This window comes from Hakea prostrata, chromosome 1, assembly GCF_041222555.1.
Source record: "Hakea prostrata isolate BN-2017 chromosome 1, UWA_Hpros_2, whole genome shotgun sequence".
Classification (NCBI taxonomy): Eukaryota; Viridiplantae; Streptophyta; class Magnoliopsida; order Proteales; family Proteaceae; genus Hakea; species Hakea prostrata.
The window spans coordinates 33,228,391-33,252,332 of NC_142600.1; the positions used below are offsets into that span (position 1 = coordinate 33,228,391).

The 23,942-nt window shown below is 35.8% G+C and overlaps 1 protein-coding gene across 1 annotated transcript; it reads left to right on the forward strand.

Annotated features, from left to right (window-relative positions):
• The first annotated feature begins 5,822 nt into the window (after positions 1–5,822).
• Positions 5,823–8,942, forward strand: LOC149028783 (rust resistance kinase Lr10-like). Its single transcript, XM_089149193.1, has 4 exons — positions 5,823–6,510; positions 6,930–7,050; positions 7,197–7,429; positions 7,566–8,942. Exons 1-4 carry the CDS (start codon positions 5,841–5,843, stop codon positions 8,648–8,650), a joined length of 2,109 nt encoding a protein of 702 aa, XP_089005319.1. The 5' UTR covers positions 5,823–5,840; the 3' UTR covers positions 8,651–8,942.
• Positions 8,943–23,942: the final 15,000 nt, after the last annotated feature.

The following is a 23,942-nucleotide window of genomic DNA, read 5'->3' on the forward strand; positions in this document are numbered from 1 at the left end:
GACACTATTTAGTATGATTTAGGCATCAATCATGGTCAATGGAGCGAAAACCTAACGAGTCCTAATATTGGTTTTATCCAAAGTCAATCCACAGTTTCATGTATAGACTAGAGTGAATGGAGATTCACTCTAGGACTAAGATAAAAGTAGAATAAGATCTAAAAACAGCTTAGAATATGATCTAGCATGGATTGGGAATCAAACAATCAAAGAGGATACAATCACAAAGATTCATGCTAGGCTTTTACCAAAATCACACCTTGAAGTTCACGAAAGAACTAGAGTGAATGGGGATTCACTCTAAAACTATGAGAATAGAATAGTAGGCCACTATAGAAACTTAAAGCCTTCTCCAAACTCTCATCAACAAGTAGAATCAATAGGAGAATGTAGATCTAGAAGAAAGGGAGTGATTGTTAACCTTGAAGAAGAAGATTCGTCAAGCGGAAAACTTCACGGATACTTGAAATATTCCTTGGCCTTGGAGAGAGAGCTCTAGGGTTCTTCTCAGATTCTCTAACAGTCTTATGACACAATGACACAAATTAGGACGAAAATTGACTATATAGGGTTCGGAAACCTAATTCCCAAAAAGTGATAAAACTTCCCCGATACTGGTTGATCACTTGGGTTGGTCGCTTGAGGCGACCAAGGCAATTGACCAACATGTACCAATTTTGGTCATCCGAAGGTCCTAACTTCATCTTGGGTCCTTTTCCAAGTTATAGGAGGGTCTTACCTGGTTTTTCAGGACCTTCCAATTGTGTCATCACTGAACTCTTGGTCCACCTACCAAATCCGTCATCATTCAATCTTGATCTTCTTCCTAACTCAGACAAGGTTTCTAACTTGGTATCATCACCATCTACTTCCATTGGTTCCAAGTCAAAACCAATGGGTTTGATTTAGATGGCCCACAGCTGTCTTCTTCATTCACTTCGGGTCTTTGGACCTACAATATAGATTTCCGGGTTAGGGTTGTGAGGGGATTTCACATATTTTCTCTAGTACTTGCCAAATTGATGCTCTAGGAACTCTATCATAAGCTTTTTTCTAGGTCAATAAATACCGTATGAAGGTATATCCTACACTCTCTATACCTTTCCATAAGTCTCCTAATTAGGTAAGTAGCCTCTGTAGTAGATCTTTCCGGCATAAACCCAAATTGATTCTCCGTAATTGTGGTTAAGTGTCTCAATAGATTTGAATTACTCTCTCCATAGTTTAGTAGTATGGCTCATCCGTTTAATACCCCTAAAGTTATTACAACTTTGAATATCTCCTTTATTTTTGTAAGTTGGAACCACGATGCTTTTCCTCCGTTCATCTGGCATTTTCCTTGTGCTCATAATCTTATTAAACAACTTAGTCAACCAAACTACCTTACGGGTTCCTAAGCTCTTCCATACTTCTATTGGGATTTCATTAGGACCTTGTGTCTTGCCTAGTTTCATCCTCTTTAGTGCTTCTTTTACTTCGTGCATTAAAATTCTCTACAAATATATTTGAAAATTGGTGCCTTGGTGAATGGTGTAATCGTCCGAATCACAGGTGCTTAAAGCATGGTTGTTTAGTAGACTCAAGAAATAGATTTTCCATCTTTTCTTAATGTCCTCATCAAATACTAGTACTTTACCATCTCCATTTTTAATACATCTAACATGGTCAAGATCTCTACTCTTCCTATCCCTTATTTTAGCTATCTTATAAATAGATTTTCCCCCCTTCCTTCATGCTTATTGTATAACTCTTCATACTTCTTCTCCCTTGCTTTTCTTACAATTTTCTTAGCTTCATTTCTAGCCAACTTATATCTTTGAAAGTCATCAACATCCTTAGTTCTTTGCCCTGTCTTAAAACTAGCTTTCTTATTCCTAATTGAAGCTTGAACCTTACCCCACCAAGTCTCTCTATAAGAATGAAGTTTTCCTTTTGATTCACCTAGGACATCTTTAACACTTTCTTGATACACATAACCATCTCATTCCACATTGCATAGTGTCCCCCTCAAAATCCCACTTTCCTTATTTGACTACTTTATTGGCGAAGGATTTCAAGCACTCTTATTTTTAAGTTCCACCATCTTATTCTAGGATAGTTAACCTTGCACATTTTATGAGCTTTTAGGGTAAGGCACATATCCAAGACCATAAGTCTATGTTATGCAGTTAAGCTTTCCCTTGGTATTGCCTTGCAATCCTTGCACAACAATCATCAGTCCTTCTAGTTAGGAAGAAATATATTTGGCTTCTATGATGTCCACTTTTGAAGGTAATTAAATGCTCCTCTCTCTTTCTGAAGTAAGTATTTACAATTTATAGATAAAAAACAATAGAAAAATCTAAAATTGAAATCCCTTCCTCATTCCTCTCTCTAAAACCATATCCTCCATGTACACTCTCATAGCCTCTTTAATCTTTTCTAATATCTCCATTTTAATCACCTCCTATGATAATATTTTCCCCTTGACGATTTCCTTGCTTTAATCCATTCATATTTTCCCAAAATTCTAACTTTCGACTTTCATCCAATCCTACTTGAGGTGCATATGCACAAATTATATTTACAATCTCTTTCTCCATTACAAGCTTGATAACAATAACCCTATCACCCACTCTTTTAACATCCACAACATCATTCTTAAAATCTTTATCCACTATTATACCTACTCCAGTTTTGTTATTTTTATCCCTAGTATATTACTATTAATATTATTATTGAATTTGAGAGGGAGATTGACATATAAATCAATGATTATGTTATTATACTTCCTTTATTTTCTTTTCATTTATTGAAAACAAGAAGTCTTAGAGAATGCTAACCACTACCATGATTCATACATTAGCATGGGTTCGCATGCTCTGCTTCAAGAAACACCAGAGACAATTATAAGTGTTTCTAGAAGCATAAACACTCTTTTAGGCATTTTATAAAACTTGCTTCTGGAAGTAGAAACAATGCCCATAGGTGTTTAACAAAATCTATTTCTTGAAACAGATTTGGAAGTTTTAATAAAATTTATGAAAAATGTCATTGTTATGTTTATAGTGTCAAATTCTACAAATAAACCCAATCCACATCTAATTTTTGCTTCGAGAAACAGACACAACAACAATTTTTGCTTCAAGAAATAGAGGCAATCCACGTGTAATTTGTTGTTGCGTTGAAAGTGTTTCTTGAAGTAAAAGTTTTCATAAATTTCAATTTACATTGCAAAAATCATGCAAAACAAAAAAGGTTTTATCAAACAGTTTTCGACTGATTTTTTTTTCTTCTTGAAGCAAGCTACACAATGGTTTTTTGGTGGGTTAAACACTAGAAATTGTTTTTCTATCAAGAAAATTAATTTTGTGTTCGCTTTCATGGTGAGATTCTCTCTTGTTCACTTTGCCTTCTCTTCCTCTTCCCTCGCTCGTATCTCCAAGAATATTTAGTCTTGCCATTCGATTTAGAGGATTCAACAACTAACATATTTAGAAGGTTTATTGATAGAATAAGATAGCCGTTAAAGAGCCGTCACCCTTATTTTTGGAAATCTTTTTTAACCATCATAATTTAAATGTGAAATCTCTTGTATTCAAAATTGTATATGTTAAATATTTTATTATATAAATGAATCCTGCAATACCAAAAGGTATGAAGCTTCACCATTCTATCTTTGAATTGTTTCTCTTTCACGGTATCTCAGCCATTTTAAAAAATAATAATAATTTAAAACCCTCCCGCCCCATGGCCGCTACAAATTCTCCTTTCTCAATTACTAATCTCTCTCGAATCTTGTTTCCGTGAAATTAGATGGATCATACTAATTACTATGGAAGGAGATTTTGCAATCAATCTTCATTAGCTATAATCTCATGGATTACATTGACGACACCATCACACAACCTCCAAAGATGATTATCATTGATAATAATGCAACCCCTAATCCAGAATACAAAGCCTAGAAGAAGAAAGATTATTTTGTCTGTGCTTGAGAAGATCCCCATACATGATCTTTATCATTTAAAGCCATGACTCCTCCCCTTCAATTTGCACATGGAGGAACCCTTCTCTTGCCCTTTCTTATTATATAAGCCCCTTTTGTTTGTAATGTAGTAGGTTCCTTTACATAAAATCCAAATAATATTATAGAAAAATGTTTAATTGACAAGATATTCTGGTGCAAGTCTTTGTAATTGTTGGTATCTGTGGCCATCAAGCTAAAAGAAGCTGCTGAAAATGTCTCTGATCTGCAGCATCATGAGAATGCTAGCAGTGATATTTGACTTCCATGCTAGAGACAAAATCAGCCTAGAGGGACTCTTCATAACATAACTGTGGAAAGTGGTTTTCTCGTATGAAAATTCAAAGGCAGCCTAGAAGTGGGTCAGAGTGTGCTCCAAGTATTCTTTTCCTCTTTGCCTTCCTTGTCTCTATTTTATCTTTCCATAAGCATGAACTCTAGAAGGTCCAAGTTTATTTCTTTGCTCCCGATGTATTTTTCTTTTACCATTTGCCCTCCAGGTCTAGTGTTCTATGCTTTCGTGACCTTAAAGAAACAAGTTTCTTTAAGGTCCATGGAAGTGTCTCTCCTTCACCACCGGGGCTCATGGTGATGATCATTGACCCCCAGAGGCATTTTCAAGTCCATATTGGGTTGTGCCTTCCTCCATAGGGGGAGGAAACTTGCCTCAATATTCTAGGTGATAAACCCTGTTGGAAGTGAATCCTTAATATTTACCCAACTATTTAATTGGCAAGTAAGACGTGTATCATTTGTCATTTGTTCAATTAGAGAAAACTGAGATTTTTGAAATGTTCTTAGCTAGAAAGTTGAAAGCAAAACTGTCTTCACATGAGCGTCCAAATCTTTGACTACGACTTAGAAACAATTGCTGGAAATTTGGACTAAAGGCACCCGGTTGTTATTTTTTCTTGTATCATCATTTCCAGTCAACCTTTTCAAGTAGCTTGTTGGCTGGAATAGAGAATGAACTATACCTATACCTATACACTCTGAGTTTTGAAAAATCACAAAATTGCATTTTAACAGGTTAAGAGTCGTCCCGTTTATGTGATGGTGGTGTGTGTGTGGGGGGGAGGGGATTGTTTGAGCAACTGATGAATAAAATAACATGGTTTTGCGAAACTTTTTTGATAGTTTTATTATAACTTAAATTGTTTGTGACCGGCTAACCCAAAACAAATGAAATGTACCTAAAATTGTATGTGAGCGGTTAACCCAAATCAATCAAATGTAAGAACCTGATTTCTGAAAATATTTTTTCAGCTACAACTAGAATAAACTTAGACATGTTGATTTCTTCATGCTGATGACATTTATTGCACTTTAGAGAATGATTAAGGTCTCTAAAATTACTCCAAAATTTAATATAATTGGAAGACCTAGACTCCCTCCTAATTACATACCACCATGTATTACTTCCGCTTCCTTAGAAAAAGAGTGGGTTATCATTCTCAATTTATCAGGACATTTTTTTTGTGTGTGTGGTGGTAAAATCAGGCCAAATTTTCAATTCTTTAATTTCTGCCATTGAAGTTTCAGAAACTTCGATTACCCCAAAAAAGAAAGATAAAAAAAAATATATTTCGGTGCGAGTAGACCTTGACCCTGAAACTGCGAGACACTGCCTTGTGGTCAAATCTGAGAGTTGAAATCTGCAAATCGAGTTCCATTTCTGCAAAAGTTCCTTACAGTTACTTGAGAGTAAGACACACTACCTCTTTGTAATTGTCCCCCCACTAAGCCCACCACATTTGACTACTCTACTATATTTGACGCCACTGGAAGCAGCAAGAAAAGAAAAAGGAAGAACAAATTGAGCTCTTGATATGTTATGCAGATGACGAGAAGCACAACTCCTTCATCCACTGCAGTAGAATTTCTTCTGTTCCTTTGCTTCCTCCCTTCAGCAACTGCACTACTAGGCTTCAACTGCACCACCACTGCAACATGTTCAGCCATGATCGACTACGTTTCTCGGTCGAACTACAGCATTGGCTACATAGCCAAACTCTTTGGTGTCAGCTACATCTCCTTATACAGTGCAAACTCTTTTCCACTCTCAACCTCTCCAGTTCTTAGAGTCCAGAAAAATCAGACCATCAGGGTTCCCTTCCAGTGCAGCTGTGGCCAGGGAATTGGAATTTCCAATAGAGTCCCTGTGTACACTGTAAAGAAAGGAGATTACCTGAATTACATTGCAAATGAACTTTATTCTGGATTGGTGACATACCAGGAGATTGCCACTGTGAATGACATTTCCAACCCAGATTTGATCTATCCAGAGCAGCAGCTGTGGATTCCGCTACCCTGTAGCTGCGACAGAGTGGAAGGTGATCAGGTCGTCCATTATGGACATGTGATAGTGTCGAATCGGAGTACAATGGGGCAGATCGCTGACAAGTATGGGTTCAACGCAAGTACCTTGTTGAAGCTCAATGGGTTGACCCCGACCCGGGATGATCAACTTCACGCCGGTCAACTCATCGATATTCCTCTCAGAGGTTAGTATACAAACTTCCACCTTTCTTGTGGCTGCTGATCTAATCTTGCTTGGTAATTCAAAATCCGTTTTTTTTTTTTTTTTTTTTTGGGTTGCCAACCCCGGTTCCAAGGCTTTGCCCAGACTAATCCGGTGTTTGACCCGGGTCGCACTTCTAGCTGTGGTGGGTGAGTCTCTCAGCGGGAATTTTTTGCATCCACAATCGAAACCTTGCTTAAGCGGACTAAGCTGCTTACCACTTGGCCAACCCTGTTCAAAATTAGTTTTTTAGTTAGGAGAATCATTCGAGTGGAGTAAAAAGTCGTCAAACCTGTAATATTGTTTTTTTATTTATTTTTTATCTTGTAATATTGTTACAGAATGTTTAAACTTAAACTCAAAGAAAGCATTTATGATTTGGAAGTTTTATGTTTTTTGCAGCATGTAAATCCATGGTCGGCAACAATTCACTTGACTACATGCTACTTGTTCCTAATAGAACAAAAGTATTAACTGCTGACAACTGTGTCCAATGCACCTGCGATTCATCGAATAACTGGACGTTAGTCTTTTTTTTTTTATCTTTTACTTTCCATCAAGTTTTTGTTTTTTAAATTCGATGAGTTTCCAGTTGAATTACTTTAAAATTTAAAAGATAGAAATATATATATCTTACTGGTTAATTTTTTGCGTTTTTATTGTGTCTAGATTACACTGTGAGCCAGCCCAGGGGACTAAACCATCCAATTGGACACAATGCCCTCCCATGCAATGTCAAGGTGGTTCAAACCTTGGAGATACCATGTCAGCTTGCTCCACCTGTTCGTATGTTGGGTACACTAATCAATCTATATTAACAACCCTCACCAAAACTTGTAGCATTGTTGGTGTGGAAAGGAAGGACATCCATGTGAATTTGAGAAGGAAGCTTGCAATTACAGGTAACATTCATTTTACTTATGAAGCAATGTTATTCAATTTTGAACTAGAGTTTGAGTGATTTTCCAAACTTATCTATTGGATTATAATTTGATTACTGAGATGTATGTGGCCCATGGGGTCTTCCTTTGATTACAGCTATCTCTTTGGTGGCCGGGATTATTGGGATTACGATAATTCTAATAGTCCTATATTGCTCTTGGAGAAGGAAATATAACAAAAATAAGGATATTGACGTAGAGACTTTTCTGAAGAATAACGGATCTTTGGTTCCACAAAGATATAGTTATTCAGATATCAAGAAAATTACTGATTCCTTCAAAGAAAAGCTAGGTGAAGGAGGTTATGGTTGTGTGTTCAGAGGAAAGTTAATTGACGGTCGTTTGGTGGCAGTTAAGATTCTCAATGAATCCAAAGGGAATGGAGATGAATTCATTAATGAGGTTGCAAGCATTAGTAGGACTTCCCATGTCAATGTTGTTGCTCTTCTTGGTTATTGTTTTGATGGGATTAGAAGAGCCCTTGTATATGAGTTCATGCCTAATGGATCTTTGGAGAAGTTCATATATGGCAAAGAATCATCTACTGCACATCCTCGCCTTGGATGGGAAGTGTTATTCGATATTGCTATTGGAATTGGCCGGGGACTAGAGTACCTACATCGTGGTTGCAATACACGTATTCTGCACTTCGACATAAAGCCACATAACATACTTCTAGACGAGGACTTCTGCCCCAAGATCTCTGATTTTGGACTTGCAAAACTATGCCCAAAGAAAGAGAGTAAAGTATCAATGAAGGATAGGAGAGGGACTCCTGGATATATTGCACCAGAAGTGTTTTTCCGAACTTTTGGAGAAGTCTCATACAAGTCAGATGTTTATAGTTATGGGATGATGGTTTTGGAAATGGTTGGAGGAAGAAGGAATATGAAATTGTCAGCAGATCATACTAGTGATGTATATTTCCCACATTGGATCTACAGGCATTTTAAGTTTGATCAGAAGCTGGAACTAGAAGGGGTCACTACTACGGTGGAAGAGGAAATTGTGAAGAAAATGAGTTTAGTAGGGCTATGGTGCATCCAAACGAATCCATTAGACCGGCCTTCAATGAGTAAAGTTGTTGAAATGTTGGAAGGTAGCATTACTTCATTGGATATACCACCAAAGCCTTACTTGTGTTCTCCTCCAAGAATGTCTACAGATTGTTCTAGCACTTAGACTCAGAAGGTATTTGGCGATTTATTAGTGATAGATTTTGTTCAAGCACAACTATAGTTGATTTTAGGGTTGCATTTTTTTTTTTAAGAACTATCAATTTTATATATATGTGGGTGAAGCTATTATATATACTATTAGGGAGAATTTATCCTCTTAACCTATTCTTTTTTTTGTAGGATCCTCTTAACTTTTCACCTACGAGGTTTTGGTCATTAGTAACTAAGCCAATCATTTTGTGATTTTATGGTTGCATTTTTGTTATAGGTTTTGGCCTAAATTTATGGGAAATGAATTTGATGGTAGACTTTGATGAGTTGGGATCTTTTACTCATTTAGATAGAAGTTTATGTTCCTCTCACACCTCTGCTACACATTAAAAGTAAAGCTTATGTCTAAATTCTAACAAGTAAAATGAGAGGTAGATTCCTCTTAATGTGTAATGAAAAAATATAAAAAGAGCACATACCTCTACTTGTCAAGATATACGATCCAAACTCAACCGTGACATCCTCTACTAATTTCCCAATATAAAATTCTTGCACGCCATGATATGTATATTATGGTCAAAGCACGCCATGAAATTGTAACTAGTTATTCATGGATGTCATCATATGACACTCATGCTTTGTAGCAGCACGACATCATTAAATATACATATTAAATGAGAATTGGGATCATCTCCCCGTCGGGGGAGCACAGAGTGCTCCCCGACGACTTCCCAACCACAAAAATCAGTGGGTCCCAAAGGTGAAAAAATTAGTTTTTCTTTTCTTTTTCCAAAATGTGTTTTTTCACCAATGGGACCCACTGGCTTTTGTGGTTGGGAAGCCGTCGGGAAGCACTTTGTGCTCCCCTGACGGGGAGACGGGGAGCTGATCCCAACTCATTAAATGACAACCATTTTCATTTATGTAATAAAAAAATTAAATTTTGAAATGGAAGCTAAGGGGTGTAAACGGATCAGATAGTAGTAATACCATATTTGTATTCTATTATATTTGGACGAATTTAGATAATATCTTATTGGTTTTCGGTTGGATGATAATCAGATAATGATTTTCTTAAGTTGATTTTTCTAAATGGGCATGTATATACGGATTGAATATAAATTTTTCGACTATTTGTTGACATCTTTACCATTTTATTTATGAGGCTAGGTTTGAAATTTAAGAAAGTCTATAATAGTCACATATTTTAAGTAAAAATTTATAAAATCTGGAAAAATAAATTCAAATAAGTAACTTAATTGGATAATTTTATTGGATGGATAATAATCGGTAAGAAAGGGGTATTAAAATTTATGAAAATCGTCATTGTTATGTTTATAGTGTCAAATTCTATAAATAAACTCAATCCACATCTAATTTTTGCATCAAGAAATAGACGCAACAACGATTTTTGCTTCAAGAAATAGAGGCAATCCATGTCTAATTTGTTGTTGCGTTGAAAGTGTTTCTTGAAGCAAAAGTTTTCATAAATTTCAATTTACATTGCAAAAATCATGCAAAACAAAGAAGGTTTTATCAAACAGTTTTCGACTGATTTTTTTTGCTTCTTGAAGCAAGCTACACCCGAAATTGTTTTTTGGTGGGTTAAACACTAGAAATTGTTTTTCTACCAAGAAAATTAATTTTGGGTTCACTTTCATGGTGAGATTCTCTCTTGTTCACTTTGCATTCTCTTCCACTTCCCTCACTCGTATCTACAAGAATATTCAATCTTGCCATTCAGTTTAGAGGGTTCAACAACTAACAGATTTAGAGGGTTTATTGATAGAATAAGATAGCCATTAAAGATCCATTACCCTTGTTTTTGAAAATATTTTTTAACCATCATAATTTAAATGCGGAATCTTTCTTGTATTCAAAATTGTATATGTTAACTATTTTATTGTATAAATGAATCCTGCAATACCAAGAGGTAGGTAGCTTCACCATTCTGTCTTTGAATTGTTTCTCTTTCACAGTATCTCAACCTTTTTTTTTTAAAACAATTTAAAACCCTCCATCCCAATGGCTGCTACAAATTCTCCTTTCCTAATTACTAGTCTCTCCAATCTAGTTTCTATGAAATTAGATGGATCATACTATTTACTATGGAAGGAGCAATTGGAATAAATCTTCATTAGCTACAGTCTCGTGGATTACATTGACAGCACCATCACACAACCTCCAAAGATGATTACCATTGATAATACTGCAACCCCCAATCCATAATACAAAGCTTGGAGGAAGAAATATCATTTTGTCCGTGCTTGTATTAATGCAATGTTGATAGAATCCTTTTCATCTCACATTTTTGGCCTTCTCAATTCCAAAGATGTTTGGGATGTCGTAGCTGAACTATTTCAACAACAATCTACTACCAGAAGAACCTATCTTCGAAGCAAGTTGCAGATTATTAATAAAGGATCCTCCACAATCATTGAATACTTTCAACAGATCAAATCCATTGCAAATTCTCTAGCTACACTTAACAACAAGGTACAAGATTCAGATTTGGTAGCACATACTTTGAATGGCCTAGGTCCAAATTAGACCACCTTCATTACTAATGTTGAGAATATTACCCCACCTGTTTCATTTCCAGACCTTCAAGTTAAATTATTAACATACGAACAATGACTCCGTCGTGGTTATAATAATACCAATTCCCCTCTACCTGATTCCACCTCCCCCATAGCTCTCCTTAGCGCCAATTCAAATCAGCAACCTAACAATCGACCTCAACACTATTACAACCCATCGCTTCCCAACCACTGACCCAAGACCAAATAATAGTGGATCCTTTAATGTCCCTCCAAAACACTATTTAGCATCTCATCAATCTCCCAATCACTATGTTCAACCCTTCAAATGCCAAATCTGTGCTAAAATTGGCCATCCAACTAGCAAGTGCTATTTTTGGTATTCACAAAGTTGAAATAGTGCTTCCTTACCCCCTCTTACACCATATGCAGGCTTGCACACCAACACAATCTCGACAAATCATATTGAGTGGATTATGGACAATGGTGCTACCCATCATATGACATTCAATCACTACTACCCTGCAACAATCAACTACTTATAATGGAGATGAACAGGTTTCAGTCGGTAACGGTATGAAACTCCCTATAACTCAAACTAGATCATCACTTTTGAATAATTCATCAACATCTTTGCATTTAAATGCTATTCTTGTTGTCCCACAAATTTTTTTAAATTTACTTTCAATTTCTCAACTTACTACTAATAATAATTGCTCTATTGAATTTTTCCCTTGGGGGGTTTTTCAATAAAGGATTTGAAGTCAAGCGCAATTCTACTGAAGGGGCCCATCAGAGATAGGTTTTACTCACTTTCAGCCAAGTTGTGTCTTCCTTGGTGCTTTACAGTTCCAAAGCATCTTCTTAAATATGGCATTAATGGCTTGGTCATCCATCTTCATCAATTTTAAATAAATAATGTAATTGTGTCTACTTGATTCATTTTCTAAAATATATCGCCTTTGTGGAGCCTATCAGCTTGGAAAACATCATAAATTACCATTTTCTTCTTCTATGAATATTACTGCTCATCCTTTAGAGCTTATTCATTGTGATCTATGGGGACCAACATGAATTTTGTCCATTAGAGGGTATCATTCCTATATTATTTTTATAGAAGATTTTACTTGTTTTGCATGGCTTTATCCTTTGCACAATAAATCTGATGCGGCCTATTGTTTCAAACATTTTAAGATTATGGTTGAAAATCTATTTTCTTTTACAATTAAATTTTCCAAAGTGATGGTTCCTTTGAATTAACAAAGGGAGCTTTCAAATAATACTTAGATGATTGTGGCATTGTTTCTCGCATCTCATGCTCACACACCTGAACAGAATGGCATTTCAGAAAGGAAACATCATCACATTATAGAAACAAGTTTATCTCTTAGTTTCAAGCATATATGCCAAAAGAATATTGGATGGAGGCATTCATGACTGCCGTATTTTTAATAAACCGAATGCCAACACCGGTCTTACATGGTAAGTCACCATATGAGATGCTATATAGTAAGGCACCAAATTATTCTATCTTGAGAGTTTGTGGTTCACTATGTTTTCCCAATTTAAAGTTGTATCGAGAAGACAAATTGGACTTGAAATCCAAACCTTGTGTTTTTCTTGGTTGTGGTCAAAATTACAAAGGGTATTAGTGCTTAGACAAAGAAATTGGTAGAGTTTTTCCTTCCGCCATGTTATTTTCCTTTCAACATGTTTCCCTCAAACCAACCTTAACCTATCAACCACAACCTACAATAACTATTCCACCTCCCCCTTTGCAACCTCATACATTACTGTTGGTGCAACCTAAAGGGGGGGGGGTGATTAGGTTGCAACTAGTGGATTGTCCCAATTTTTCGGTTTGTGCGGAAATACAAGATAAATTGAGAATTCAAATGAATCTAAACAATACAAGCAACCACAAGACAAGTATTTTATAGTGGTTCGACTTTGCAAGTCTACGTCCACTCCTCTCTTGGACTCAAGAGACTATTCCACTAGTGATTCTCTTTCAATACAATGGGTAGAGATCAAACCCTTTACAATCTTTGTTACGGGGCAAGAGCACCCTTTACAATCTTTGTTTATCTTAGGGCAAGAGCACCCTCTTCAATCTTTATTCACGGGCAAGAGCACCCAACCAATCTTTGTTCACGGGCAAGAGTACCCAAAACCAATTCTAATCTACCTAGACTAGAATTGAAAACAGATACAAGAGAAGGATGTTACCTTAACAAGAGGTGTGACACTTTACCTCTTGTGTGTGTGTGATGCAATAAGAGTTGTATGCTCAAGATATGAAATGTATGCACCACCAAAGCCTTCAACCACCTCAAGCTTGACTTCCACAAGCTTACTTTAACACCTTGGTATGTTCTTCAAGGTTAGGGAGAAGGTGAAAGGCAAAGCACAAGGCTTTCTTGCAATCTGAGAGCTTTAGGATCACTTGGGGAGTGGGTGATCAAGTGTGAGTGTTGTTCCTCTCAAATGAGGTGAATTGGGTTTATATAGAGCACCTTTGAGTGCCAAAACCCAATCCCCAACGGATAGAAAACGGACACATTTTTTGTCCTATTTTTCAGCCCAGACGGACGTCCGTCTGGTCAGACGGTCATCCGTCTCAAAAGTATCCGTTGCAAACAGCTGTAGAGGATATTCTCTTTAAACTAGCCGTTATAGTCAAATCTGGGCCAGACGGACGTCAGTTTGGCCTGGACTAGCTCAGACGGACATCCGTCTGCCCAGATGGTCATCCGTTTGGCCTGGACTGGCTCAGACGGACATCCGTCTGCCAGAAGGAAATTCCGCTTGGCCTTCTGTTGTTTTCTGAGAAACAGAGTTATCAAAATAGACGGACGTCCGTCTGCTCAGACGGACATCCGTCTGGGCTCTATTTTTCTAAACAACTTTGGGCTGGGATATGGCTTGGATTTTTGGATCGTTTTGACAATCCTAAGCATTGTACACCTTACTAACATGTCCTAGGTCACTCTAGTAACATGGATTACATATTATGGATGCATTTACATGTGTGTGTATGCAAAGGTGTCCTAAGCCCTGATTTAGCCTAAGTCTTGATCTTTGACTTGGTTTTCGACTTGATTTTGTGCAACGGTCTTCATGTCCATCTTGGCATGGTCATCTTGACTTAGACTTCATGTCCATCTTCATGTCTGTCTTGGCATGATCTTGGCTTTGACTTGCATATGGCTTTGACTTGGAGTTGGTCCACTTGTTCTCATCTTGAACTAAACATCATAACTCAATATAGCCATTAGTAATTCATGCTTATTATCATCAAAACCAATAGAGGCTGATGTGGCAAATGCTGACATGGCATTTCCCAACAATTACCAGTGAAACCCAGCCCTAAACTAACCCTGACTTTGACCTGGTAACCCGGTTATTGTAGGTCCGAAGACCCGGAGTAAAGGAAGAAGCCAACTATGGGCCATCTCAGTAGAAGACATGGTGTTTGACTCTGAACCCATGGATGTTGATGATGGAGTTCCACACTTGGAAGTCTGTGCAGATTTGAAAAGGAAGCTGCACTGTCTTGAAGATGAGATTAGTTGAAGGACTTGGAGTATTATCTGACTTTGTTTGAAGGTATTTGTGCACACTAGATATGTCACTTGATGTGTGTGCAAAAGCCCATAAGGTTTAGAGCCCATTTGATCCTTCAATTCCTTGTTTGAACCTTACTATCTGCCTTGGTCGACTGATTGGTCGACTGGACCACTCGACCAAAGGATTGTTAAATCCGAGAAAATGTAATTTTAGGGTTTTTCACTTATATTTAAACCCTACTCCGTGTTTCTTGGCTACGGCTGCCTCCTAAACACTTTTTGAACTTGAGAAGACCTCTCCGAAACTCTCTCTGGTGATTCGAAAGACTCCTCTGCAGATCTAAAGCCTCTCATCTCTGATTTGACAATTCAAGGTTAGTAATCACTTTGACATTACGAATTTCTTTTCTTCGATCTTGTTCTTGATTGAGATCAGGAAGAAGATGATGCATTCTTGCAACCATCTATTCCATGATCTCATTCTATTCTTTGCGATCTATGATCATCGTCATGATCTTAACCCTAGCCTGATTAATTTCTTGAAACCCTGACCTTGTATGATCTTTCTGGAAACCTTTGGTAACCTCCCATGAGAGGGAAACCTCATGGGAAATATTTATGTTAATCTAAACTTGATTATTCTATGATTTCTTGTTATTTTCTTGATAGCAATTATTACCTTTCACCCTGTGATCATAACCTTTTCATGAGAGCCATAAAGGTTGAAACCCTAGTTTCTTGGGTCAAATCAAGAACCCATATTTTGACCATGACTTGATGATTTTATCTTCCCATATGATTCTAATACATTCTAGGAAGTTCCCCTTTGAATTTCGGATCAATCCGACTTCAAACGAAGAAGTTATGACCAAATCAGTTTTTACTTTCCGTACTGACTCGATTGGTCGACTGGACCACTCGACCAAGCACTCGACCAAAGAAGGCAGTAGCTTCGTTTTTCGCCCGATTTGATTCGTTTGCTCTCTGATCTTTTAGGCATCTTTCTTAATGTTGTATCTATGCGTGTTAGGAGTCTATTTGCTAAGTTTGGAGTTACTCTCTTTGATCTTTGGATTATCTTTGGCGATAATCAAGGTAAGGACAATTATTTCATAATAACATAGATTGCATTCTCTTTGGTTTCTACTTTATGAAACTATGAGTTTGTTTACTCTTCTTGTACTTTATACTTTTGATATACTACTGTAAGTACAGTAGCACTTGTTTATGTATTCTTTTTCATTATTTAAGGTTATATGAAATGTTTATTACTGCTTGATCGAATTATGCTTTTACATTCTCGTTTATATGATGAATTGTTGGTTGTGTATGTCATGAATGATCTGAGAATGTGTTTGACTAGGTATGGTTTGGGATTGGGAAGTGTCCTTTTGACGCTTTTGTCCTTGGACATCGGAGGGAATAGTATGGGATGTTCTCCAAAGATGCCCATCGACGCTTTCCCGAATCATTGGTTGTCATACCTAGGGTTGTCTAGCAGTGTTTGGCTTGGATGTCCCCGTTATATCAAACCCGAATCGGAAGGGTATTGAGACCGAATGACCCGTGGTAGCAATGTGATTCATGGGCGCTCAAGACCGGTGAGTTATATCCGTGAGAGGACGGGAATCATATTGTGGGGGCCATTTATTAGAGGGTGGCATATGATTAGACTTGGGCTCATGGGCGCTCGAGACCGGTGAGTTATATCCGTGAGAGGACATGAGAGCTTCCCGTTTACCATATGTGGATAACCAATAGGGTTGATGAGTCCGTATTTGAGAGAGTCGGATACGCTGACTCTAGTGTGAAGGATACCAAAAAGGATCCCGAGAGGGGATGAATGGAAGTATCTGGATCTGAGTTGATGTAACTGAGTAGATGACTTGCATTGGGCTAGGCTTTACTCTGACATACGCCAGTACTTAGTCCAATGGTGATGTGAGAGAGCGGTGACTTAACCCCCATCCATGGATTGTCCGAGAGGGATGAAGGACCCACTACCAACCGGCTTTGTGTGATTGATCTACCCAAAGAAGTACGGTGTTATGACTTAAAGCATGTCTGCCAATAGAGACCAGCATACATAGAGTTTAGATGCATACATACATTGTTTGTTTCATACTACATTGCATCTTGTTGTGTTTTGATATATGTATTTATGCTGTTATGAGTTAACTTGCCTTACTGAGTTTCGAAAGAAACTCATTCCTTTTTGTACAATCTTTTGTTAGACTATTCTCAAGTTAACGACTACTATGACAGACAGTACGATGAAGTGCAAGCCAATGAAGCGTACTACACACAAGGTGTTGGCGACAATCAAGATTACACTGATGATCCCTTGAGCGATCACATTGCGTACTACGATTAGACGTAATGTAGAGTTGGAGCATCTATGTTGGATTGACGAAGTCCACTATTTTGAAGATGTCATCTATAGGATAGAAAACTCTTAAGTTTAGTTTGTCTTTCTTATTTTCTTTTGTTTCAGTTGTAATTCCTTTTAGACTTACATACTACGTTCCGATGTATCTGTGGAGTGAGTTTCCGCCTCTCTCTACTCTATTTTGATATCTTCAGATATCTGGTATCATTTTCCGCACTCTGATTATATTGATTGTTCATTTCTTGATTTGGATCTTTTGTTTATAATATTAAAACCTTGATTATTTCCTGTTTATGATTATATTATTGTATATGTGGGAGGATGATTTCCTCGATACTTGATCTTCGGGGCTGTGGATCACACTCGGGTATGCCAGTTAGGGTGCCGGCTGGGGGGATGTGACATTACCCACTCCACCCTCCTTGCCTTCTTCAATTCTACCATCCAATCATCCCACACCTCAAACCTCATCCTCCCTTACCTTATTACTTAGTCTCCAACCCTCATCACCCCTTACATCCTCTCCACTAATTCCACCCCCACCACCACTGATTGCTCCTACTCATTCCATGGTGAGACAAAGCCAAATCGGTTCTCTTAAACCCAAGGTCTTGTCTCCCTTCTTAGCACCAAAAACCCTATTCCTACAACTTCTATAGCATCAACCAGTACCATCCCAACCAAACCTAAAACCTACAAAATTGCCGCAAAATATCCTAAATGGATAGTGGCAATGGAGGAGGAGTATAAAGCAATAATGAAAAACCAAAGATGGACATTAGTTCCTTACACTCCAAGCATGAATGATGTAGGTTGCCGATGAATCTATAGAATCAAAACAAAAAGTGATGGGTCGATTGAGTGATATAAGGCAAGATTAGTTGCCAAAGGCTTCAATCAACAAGCAATGATAGATTTTCATGGAATTTTCAATCTAGTTGTGAAACCCGCCACTATTAGAACTGTCCTTTCTATTGCAAGCTCCAGATCATGGCCAATTCATCAGCTAGATGTCAAGAGTGCCGTTTTGAATGGGTCGTTAACCGAAGATGTCTACATGGATTGTAGACAACCTCAAGGTTCTGTTTCATCAACCGAAGCCACCTATGTTTGTCATCTACAAAGGGCATTATATGGTTTTGAACAACCTCCAAAAGCATAGTTTCAACGTTTCAAGACTTATCTTCTTCAACAATAATTTAATCAAAGTATTGCAAATGCATCTATGTTTATCTACAATAGCAATACTAATATGATTATTTTATTATTATATGTGGATTATATCATATTGAGTTCCAATAAAGCCCAAAATCAAATGGTGATCAAGAAGCTAAGTATGGAGTTTGCTATGACCGATCTTGGGAACTTACATTACTTTTTGGGCACTGAAGTGAAAGGGGACTCCAGTGACATTGTCCTCACACAGAACAAAAATGCATTGGATCTCCTATCCTTAATTGGTAGGGACGGATCCAAACTTTGCATCACACCATTACCTTCTGGAACTCCCTATCCACTAGAGATGCTACCCCTTTGGTGAATCCCATAGAGCACAAATAGCTTGTGGATACCCTACAATATCTCACTATTACTGGGCCAGAGATATCCTTTGCAATTAATCATGTTTGTCAAGTTATGCAAAGTCCCACTAATGCATAGTTGCAAGTAGCAAAACACATATTACAATATGTGAAGCACACATTGGGTGCTAGTGTTCACCTAAAACCCACAAATATCACTTAGTTAACTACTTATACAGATGCAGATTGGACTGGGTGTTCTGAAACACACAGATCAACAACAAGGTTCTGTACATTTCTAGGCACTAACTTGATCTCGTGGTCCTTTAAAAAGCAACCAACTGTTTCTTGATCAAGCACGGAGGCAGAATATAAGGCATTGTAACCATTTCAGAACTATTGTGGCTCACCTACCTCTTGAGAGGCTTACAAATTACAGATTTCAAACCATCAATGGTACAATGTGACAACCAATCTGCTATTCAAGCTACCAATTCAGTTTTTCATGCATGAATGAAGCACTTGGAGGTTGACTATCACTTTGTATGTGATCTTGTCTTCAACAAGACTCTCAAGATTCACCATCTACAATCCACAAGTCAAATTACTGATATCTTTACGGAGGGATTACCATCTCCAACTTTTCAAGAGCATCTATCCAAACTGCCACAGCTACCACCCATCAGTTAGGAATCTTTTTTAACCATTAATTTAAATGTGAAAATTTTCTTGTATTCAAAATTTTATCTATTAAATATTTTATGATATAAATGAATCTTGCAATGCCAAAAGGTATGTAGCTTCACCATTCTATCTTTTGAATTGTTTCTCTTTCATTCATTGCTATGGAAATATCTCTTGATTGCAAGATCACCAGAAAATGTGCATTCTGAACCATTTTAGATTATTTTCTTACATTGAATTCTTCATTTTTTATAGAAGACAAACAAAAGCGTATAACAACCATGCTTATCCAATGTAGCTTACATCATCAATTGACTCTATTAAAGTCTATTTATGAATGTTTCATCGCACGTGAGGAATTTGATCTTTCTTATAATAATGTTTGATCATGCATTTTGTTACAAACCATGGATGAGTTGGATGGGTTATCAAATTATACCTTGGAGCAACCACCAAGCGTTACCAACTCTCTTACTAAAGCCAACAACAAGAATATGACCTCTAAATGTAATCTCTAGGTTAATACATGTTGCTAAGACAAAACAGACAATTAAGTATTCTCCAATGCTTCAACTTTGGTTTGTGCATTTAGCTAATACAACATCTAATCATATGACTGATAGTAGTGGGACTTTAGCTAATATTTGTAAGTGTTTTCCGTAACATAATGGATTTTCTTCTTTCGTCAAAAAAATTATACCTTCGATCAAAAACTTTTCTTTTCTACCATCAAGAGGACTCGAGTAGTATCCACAGAACCTTCAAAGGAGCCTATGTATTTGGCCATAGTTACTTAGAAGTTATAATATTTACTTCAAATTTAATAATCTAATTAAATATTTACTTTAAATAATATTTAGTTGAACCCTTGTTTTGATAAGATACAATGTTAATTTAATAATTACAAGCAGGTTCATAGATGTGTATGGCTTTTGTTTCACTAAAGGTCATTTGTATTAAAGTAGAGAGAAAAATTGCATATTTACAATATTTACACCATGTTAGCGAACCTCTATTATTCATTTTGCAGTAGCAGTAGCACCATGCTAGTACACCCGTAACTGTGTAAGTTAATTCAATTTAATAAAAAATTAGATTTTTTTTTTGGTTGAACCAGTAGTTTTATATGGAAGGGGGATGGGGGAGAGACAACTATTCTTTATACATGGGCTTCGCCCCTGACCCCAAGACGATTCGTACACTCGACCTCATACTATAAGGTGCTAGTTTTTGCCAACTAAGCCAACTCTTAGGGTTTAAAAATAAGATCTTTCGGAGTGGGTTTGGAAAGGACACACAAAATACTAAGATTGAGGAGCTAAGATCAAAATATACATTAGACAAAAAAAAAAAAAAAAAAAAAAAAGGTCTAAGTGTTTAATATTAGGGATAATTATTGTTGCCCCATTGTGCTTTGATTTTATTACTACTTTATCCCTAGTACTTTTTAAAATTGCTAATCCAACCCTTAACTTTGTGTACAATTACTAATGTCCCCCTACCGTTAAGTTCCGTTAGTTTACTGATGATGTGGCATCTATATATTTTTTTCAAAATCTCAAAAATAACCTTACAATTATCCTTTTACTTATTTACTTATTTACTTATTTACAAAATAAACTATAATTTCACTTTTCTTTTTTAAAAAGAAACCATCGAATAAAGGAAAGATGTGATTTTTTTTTCTCTAAAAAGAAATCACCAAATAAAGGAAATATGTAATTAAATAAAACTTAAAATAGAAACTAAAATATTAAGAAATATCAAATTTAATTTAAAGTTGAAAATTAAAAATCACCTAATATATGCGGACCATTATGTATGTTACCAAATTTTCTATCAATTAGCATCTTATATGCTAATTTGTTTGTAAAACTTCCATCATGGTGATTATAACAAATTTAAGAGGAATGTGAAAGTTTCAACAATCATAAGTATCCATTCCTACCAAATCCAAAACTAATTCTAAAATATAAGATTTTAAGAATATAATTGACATTCAATTTAGTTTCTATAAATGAGGGTAATGCCATATTTTTTTATTTATTAATTTTAAGGGCAAAATAGACATTTCATATTTGATGTTAATAGCCACTTAACATTGTTATAGTAATTTCACAAAGTATAAGGGGGGAAATAGTAATTATCCCTTAATATTAACAGTGGGATAACTAAGTCCAATTCCTACTACTTTCGCTGGATTATTTGTAAATGCAAATTTAAAATATAACTGCGGTGATCAGTTAAACTTTTGATTAATTAATATCAATTTTTATTCACCAATTAATATATTTTGTTTGTTTTTTTTTTTTTTGGTTAATATATATATATATAATAAAATATATTTTTTTTGTTTGACCTCTTGCAATTCAATAAAAGGAGGAGGTCAAGTCAAATGATGTTTCTTTGCATCTCACGCCATACATAGAAGGCTCTAGAAAGTCACCCAAATGGAAGTGATAAAATAAAAATGTAAATATAGAGAAATAAGGATGATAGGATTCTTTTTTTTATTTTTTATTTTTTTTATTTTTTTATTGTAAACGATTCTATTTGTATTGCATCTTAAATGAACATTGTTTATTCCAACTCCTCAAAGGGTTTCTCAACCAACTGACTTAACTCTTCATTCAGATATAATATGCGTGGAGTATTAACATTGGATTGGATAATATAAGTTGCAGATGTTTATACCAGTCAATTATATTATGATTCATTCCAACGAGGCTCCCTTCCTATTATTCCAGATGTTGTTTTTAGATATTAGGAAATGATTCAGTTCTAAATGCAAATATTGTAGTTTTCGAACTAAGCATATCTCAAAAATAATTTGCAAGATCATGCACTTTCTTTCCTAATCCAGATGGATGATTTCTAATTCAAGAGTAGTATATTCAAGGATTCTTTTTTGACCCGGACAAGAAATCTATAGATAATTGGCAACAAAGTGTTTTCTTTATTGTTATTAGTATTTTTTTAATAAAAAAATGCTTAGGCATTTCATTTATTAAGCCATCTCAAATCCCCTTCTTTGTTCTATTTTAAATATATTTTTATTCTGTTATAAAATAAAGAAGATATTGAATACAAAGAAGAAAGACAAGATGAGTTCAATCAGAACTGGTCCATTCAGTTGAGTGCATTACATATTTATAGTAGAAGGAACATCTACTCTAATATGCAAATATCAAAGTCTACAAAGAAATACAATATATGATTCTTACACACAATAAGATATTCTTGATAAGCAAAGATAGATTGCCACCCAAGATAAAAGGTGCATAGAATGGAAATATTGATTGCCAACATTATGTGTTGAGATTACTGTAATCTTCAATTAAGATGGGAATGTGAATCACCAAGATTATATGCTGAGGTGGTTGAGATCTTCAATTAGAAGTATTGTCTATTGGGGGATGATGGATATCCACAATCAATATTATTTATAACACTCCCCCTTGGATGTCCATCAATAGATAATGTACCTCGTTAAAACTTTACTAAGAAAAACCCTATAGGAAAAAATCTTAGTGAAGGAAAAAGAGTATACATATCTAAATAATACGTATTGGTAGCTACCTCATTAAAAACCTTACCAGGAAAACCCAGTGGGACAAAACCTTGGTTAAGGGAAAAAGAGTGCAGTACGTATTTTACTCTTCCTGATGATAACATCATTGAGTATCTTTGAATACGTACATTCTAATATCATATACCAGCTTCTCAAGATTTGAAGTATGCAACTTCTAAATAGATAAATCTGTCAACTTATCACTTGAACGAGTTTGTTGAACATTGATTTCACCATTTCATTGAAGACTATGAATGAAGAAGAATTTCGGTGAAATATATATCGTTCTATTTCCTTTGATGTATCTTCGCTTCAATTAAGTTATACATACAGCATAATCTTCATATAATATTGTTCAAACCTCTTCTTCTAATAGAAGACTGCATGCTTCCTGAATGTGTTGTATCGTTGATCTAAACCAAATATAAAATAACTAACATTCACTTGTGAATAAATAGCCCGTTTGAGATCTAGTTGTATATAGATTAGATAAAAATCTTGCATCTGCATAACAAGTAAGTTGATGTCCACATTCATAAAATAATATCATATCAATAATTTCTCGAATATACTGAAATATATGTTTTATAACATTTCAGTGTCTTCATATTGGAGAAGAGATAAATCTTGCTAATACACTTATAGAAAATGTTATATCTGGTCTTATACTATTAGCAAAATACATTAATGCCCCAATTGCATTAAGTATGGTACTTTATGACCAAGAAATTTTTCACTATTTTTTTTGGGTCGAAATGAATCTTTCTTTATATTGAGCGATCTCACAACCATTGGGGTACTCAATGGATGTATTTTATATAGATAAAATCTCTTCAAAATATTCTCTATATAAATTGATTGATGGACGAATATTTCATTCGTCAAATGCTCAATTTACAAGTCAAGACAAAACATTGTCTTTTCAAGATTTTCATTTCAACTTTCTTCAAATAATCTACTGTTTTTGGAAACTCTTCAGGAGTTTCAATGATATTTAAATCATCATCATATATACTTATTAAAATTAGATCC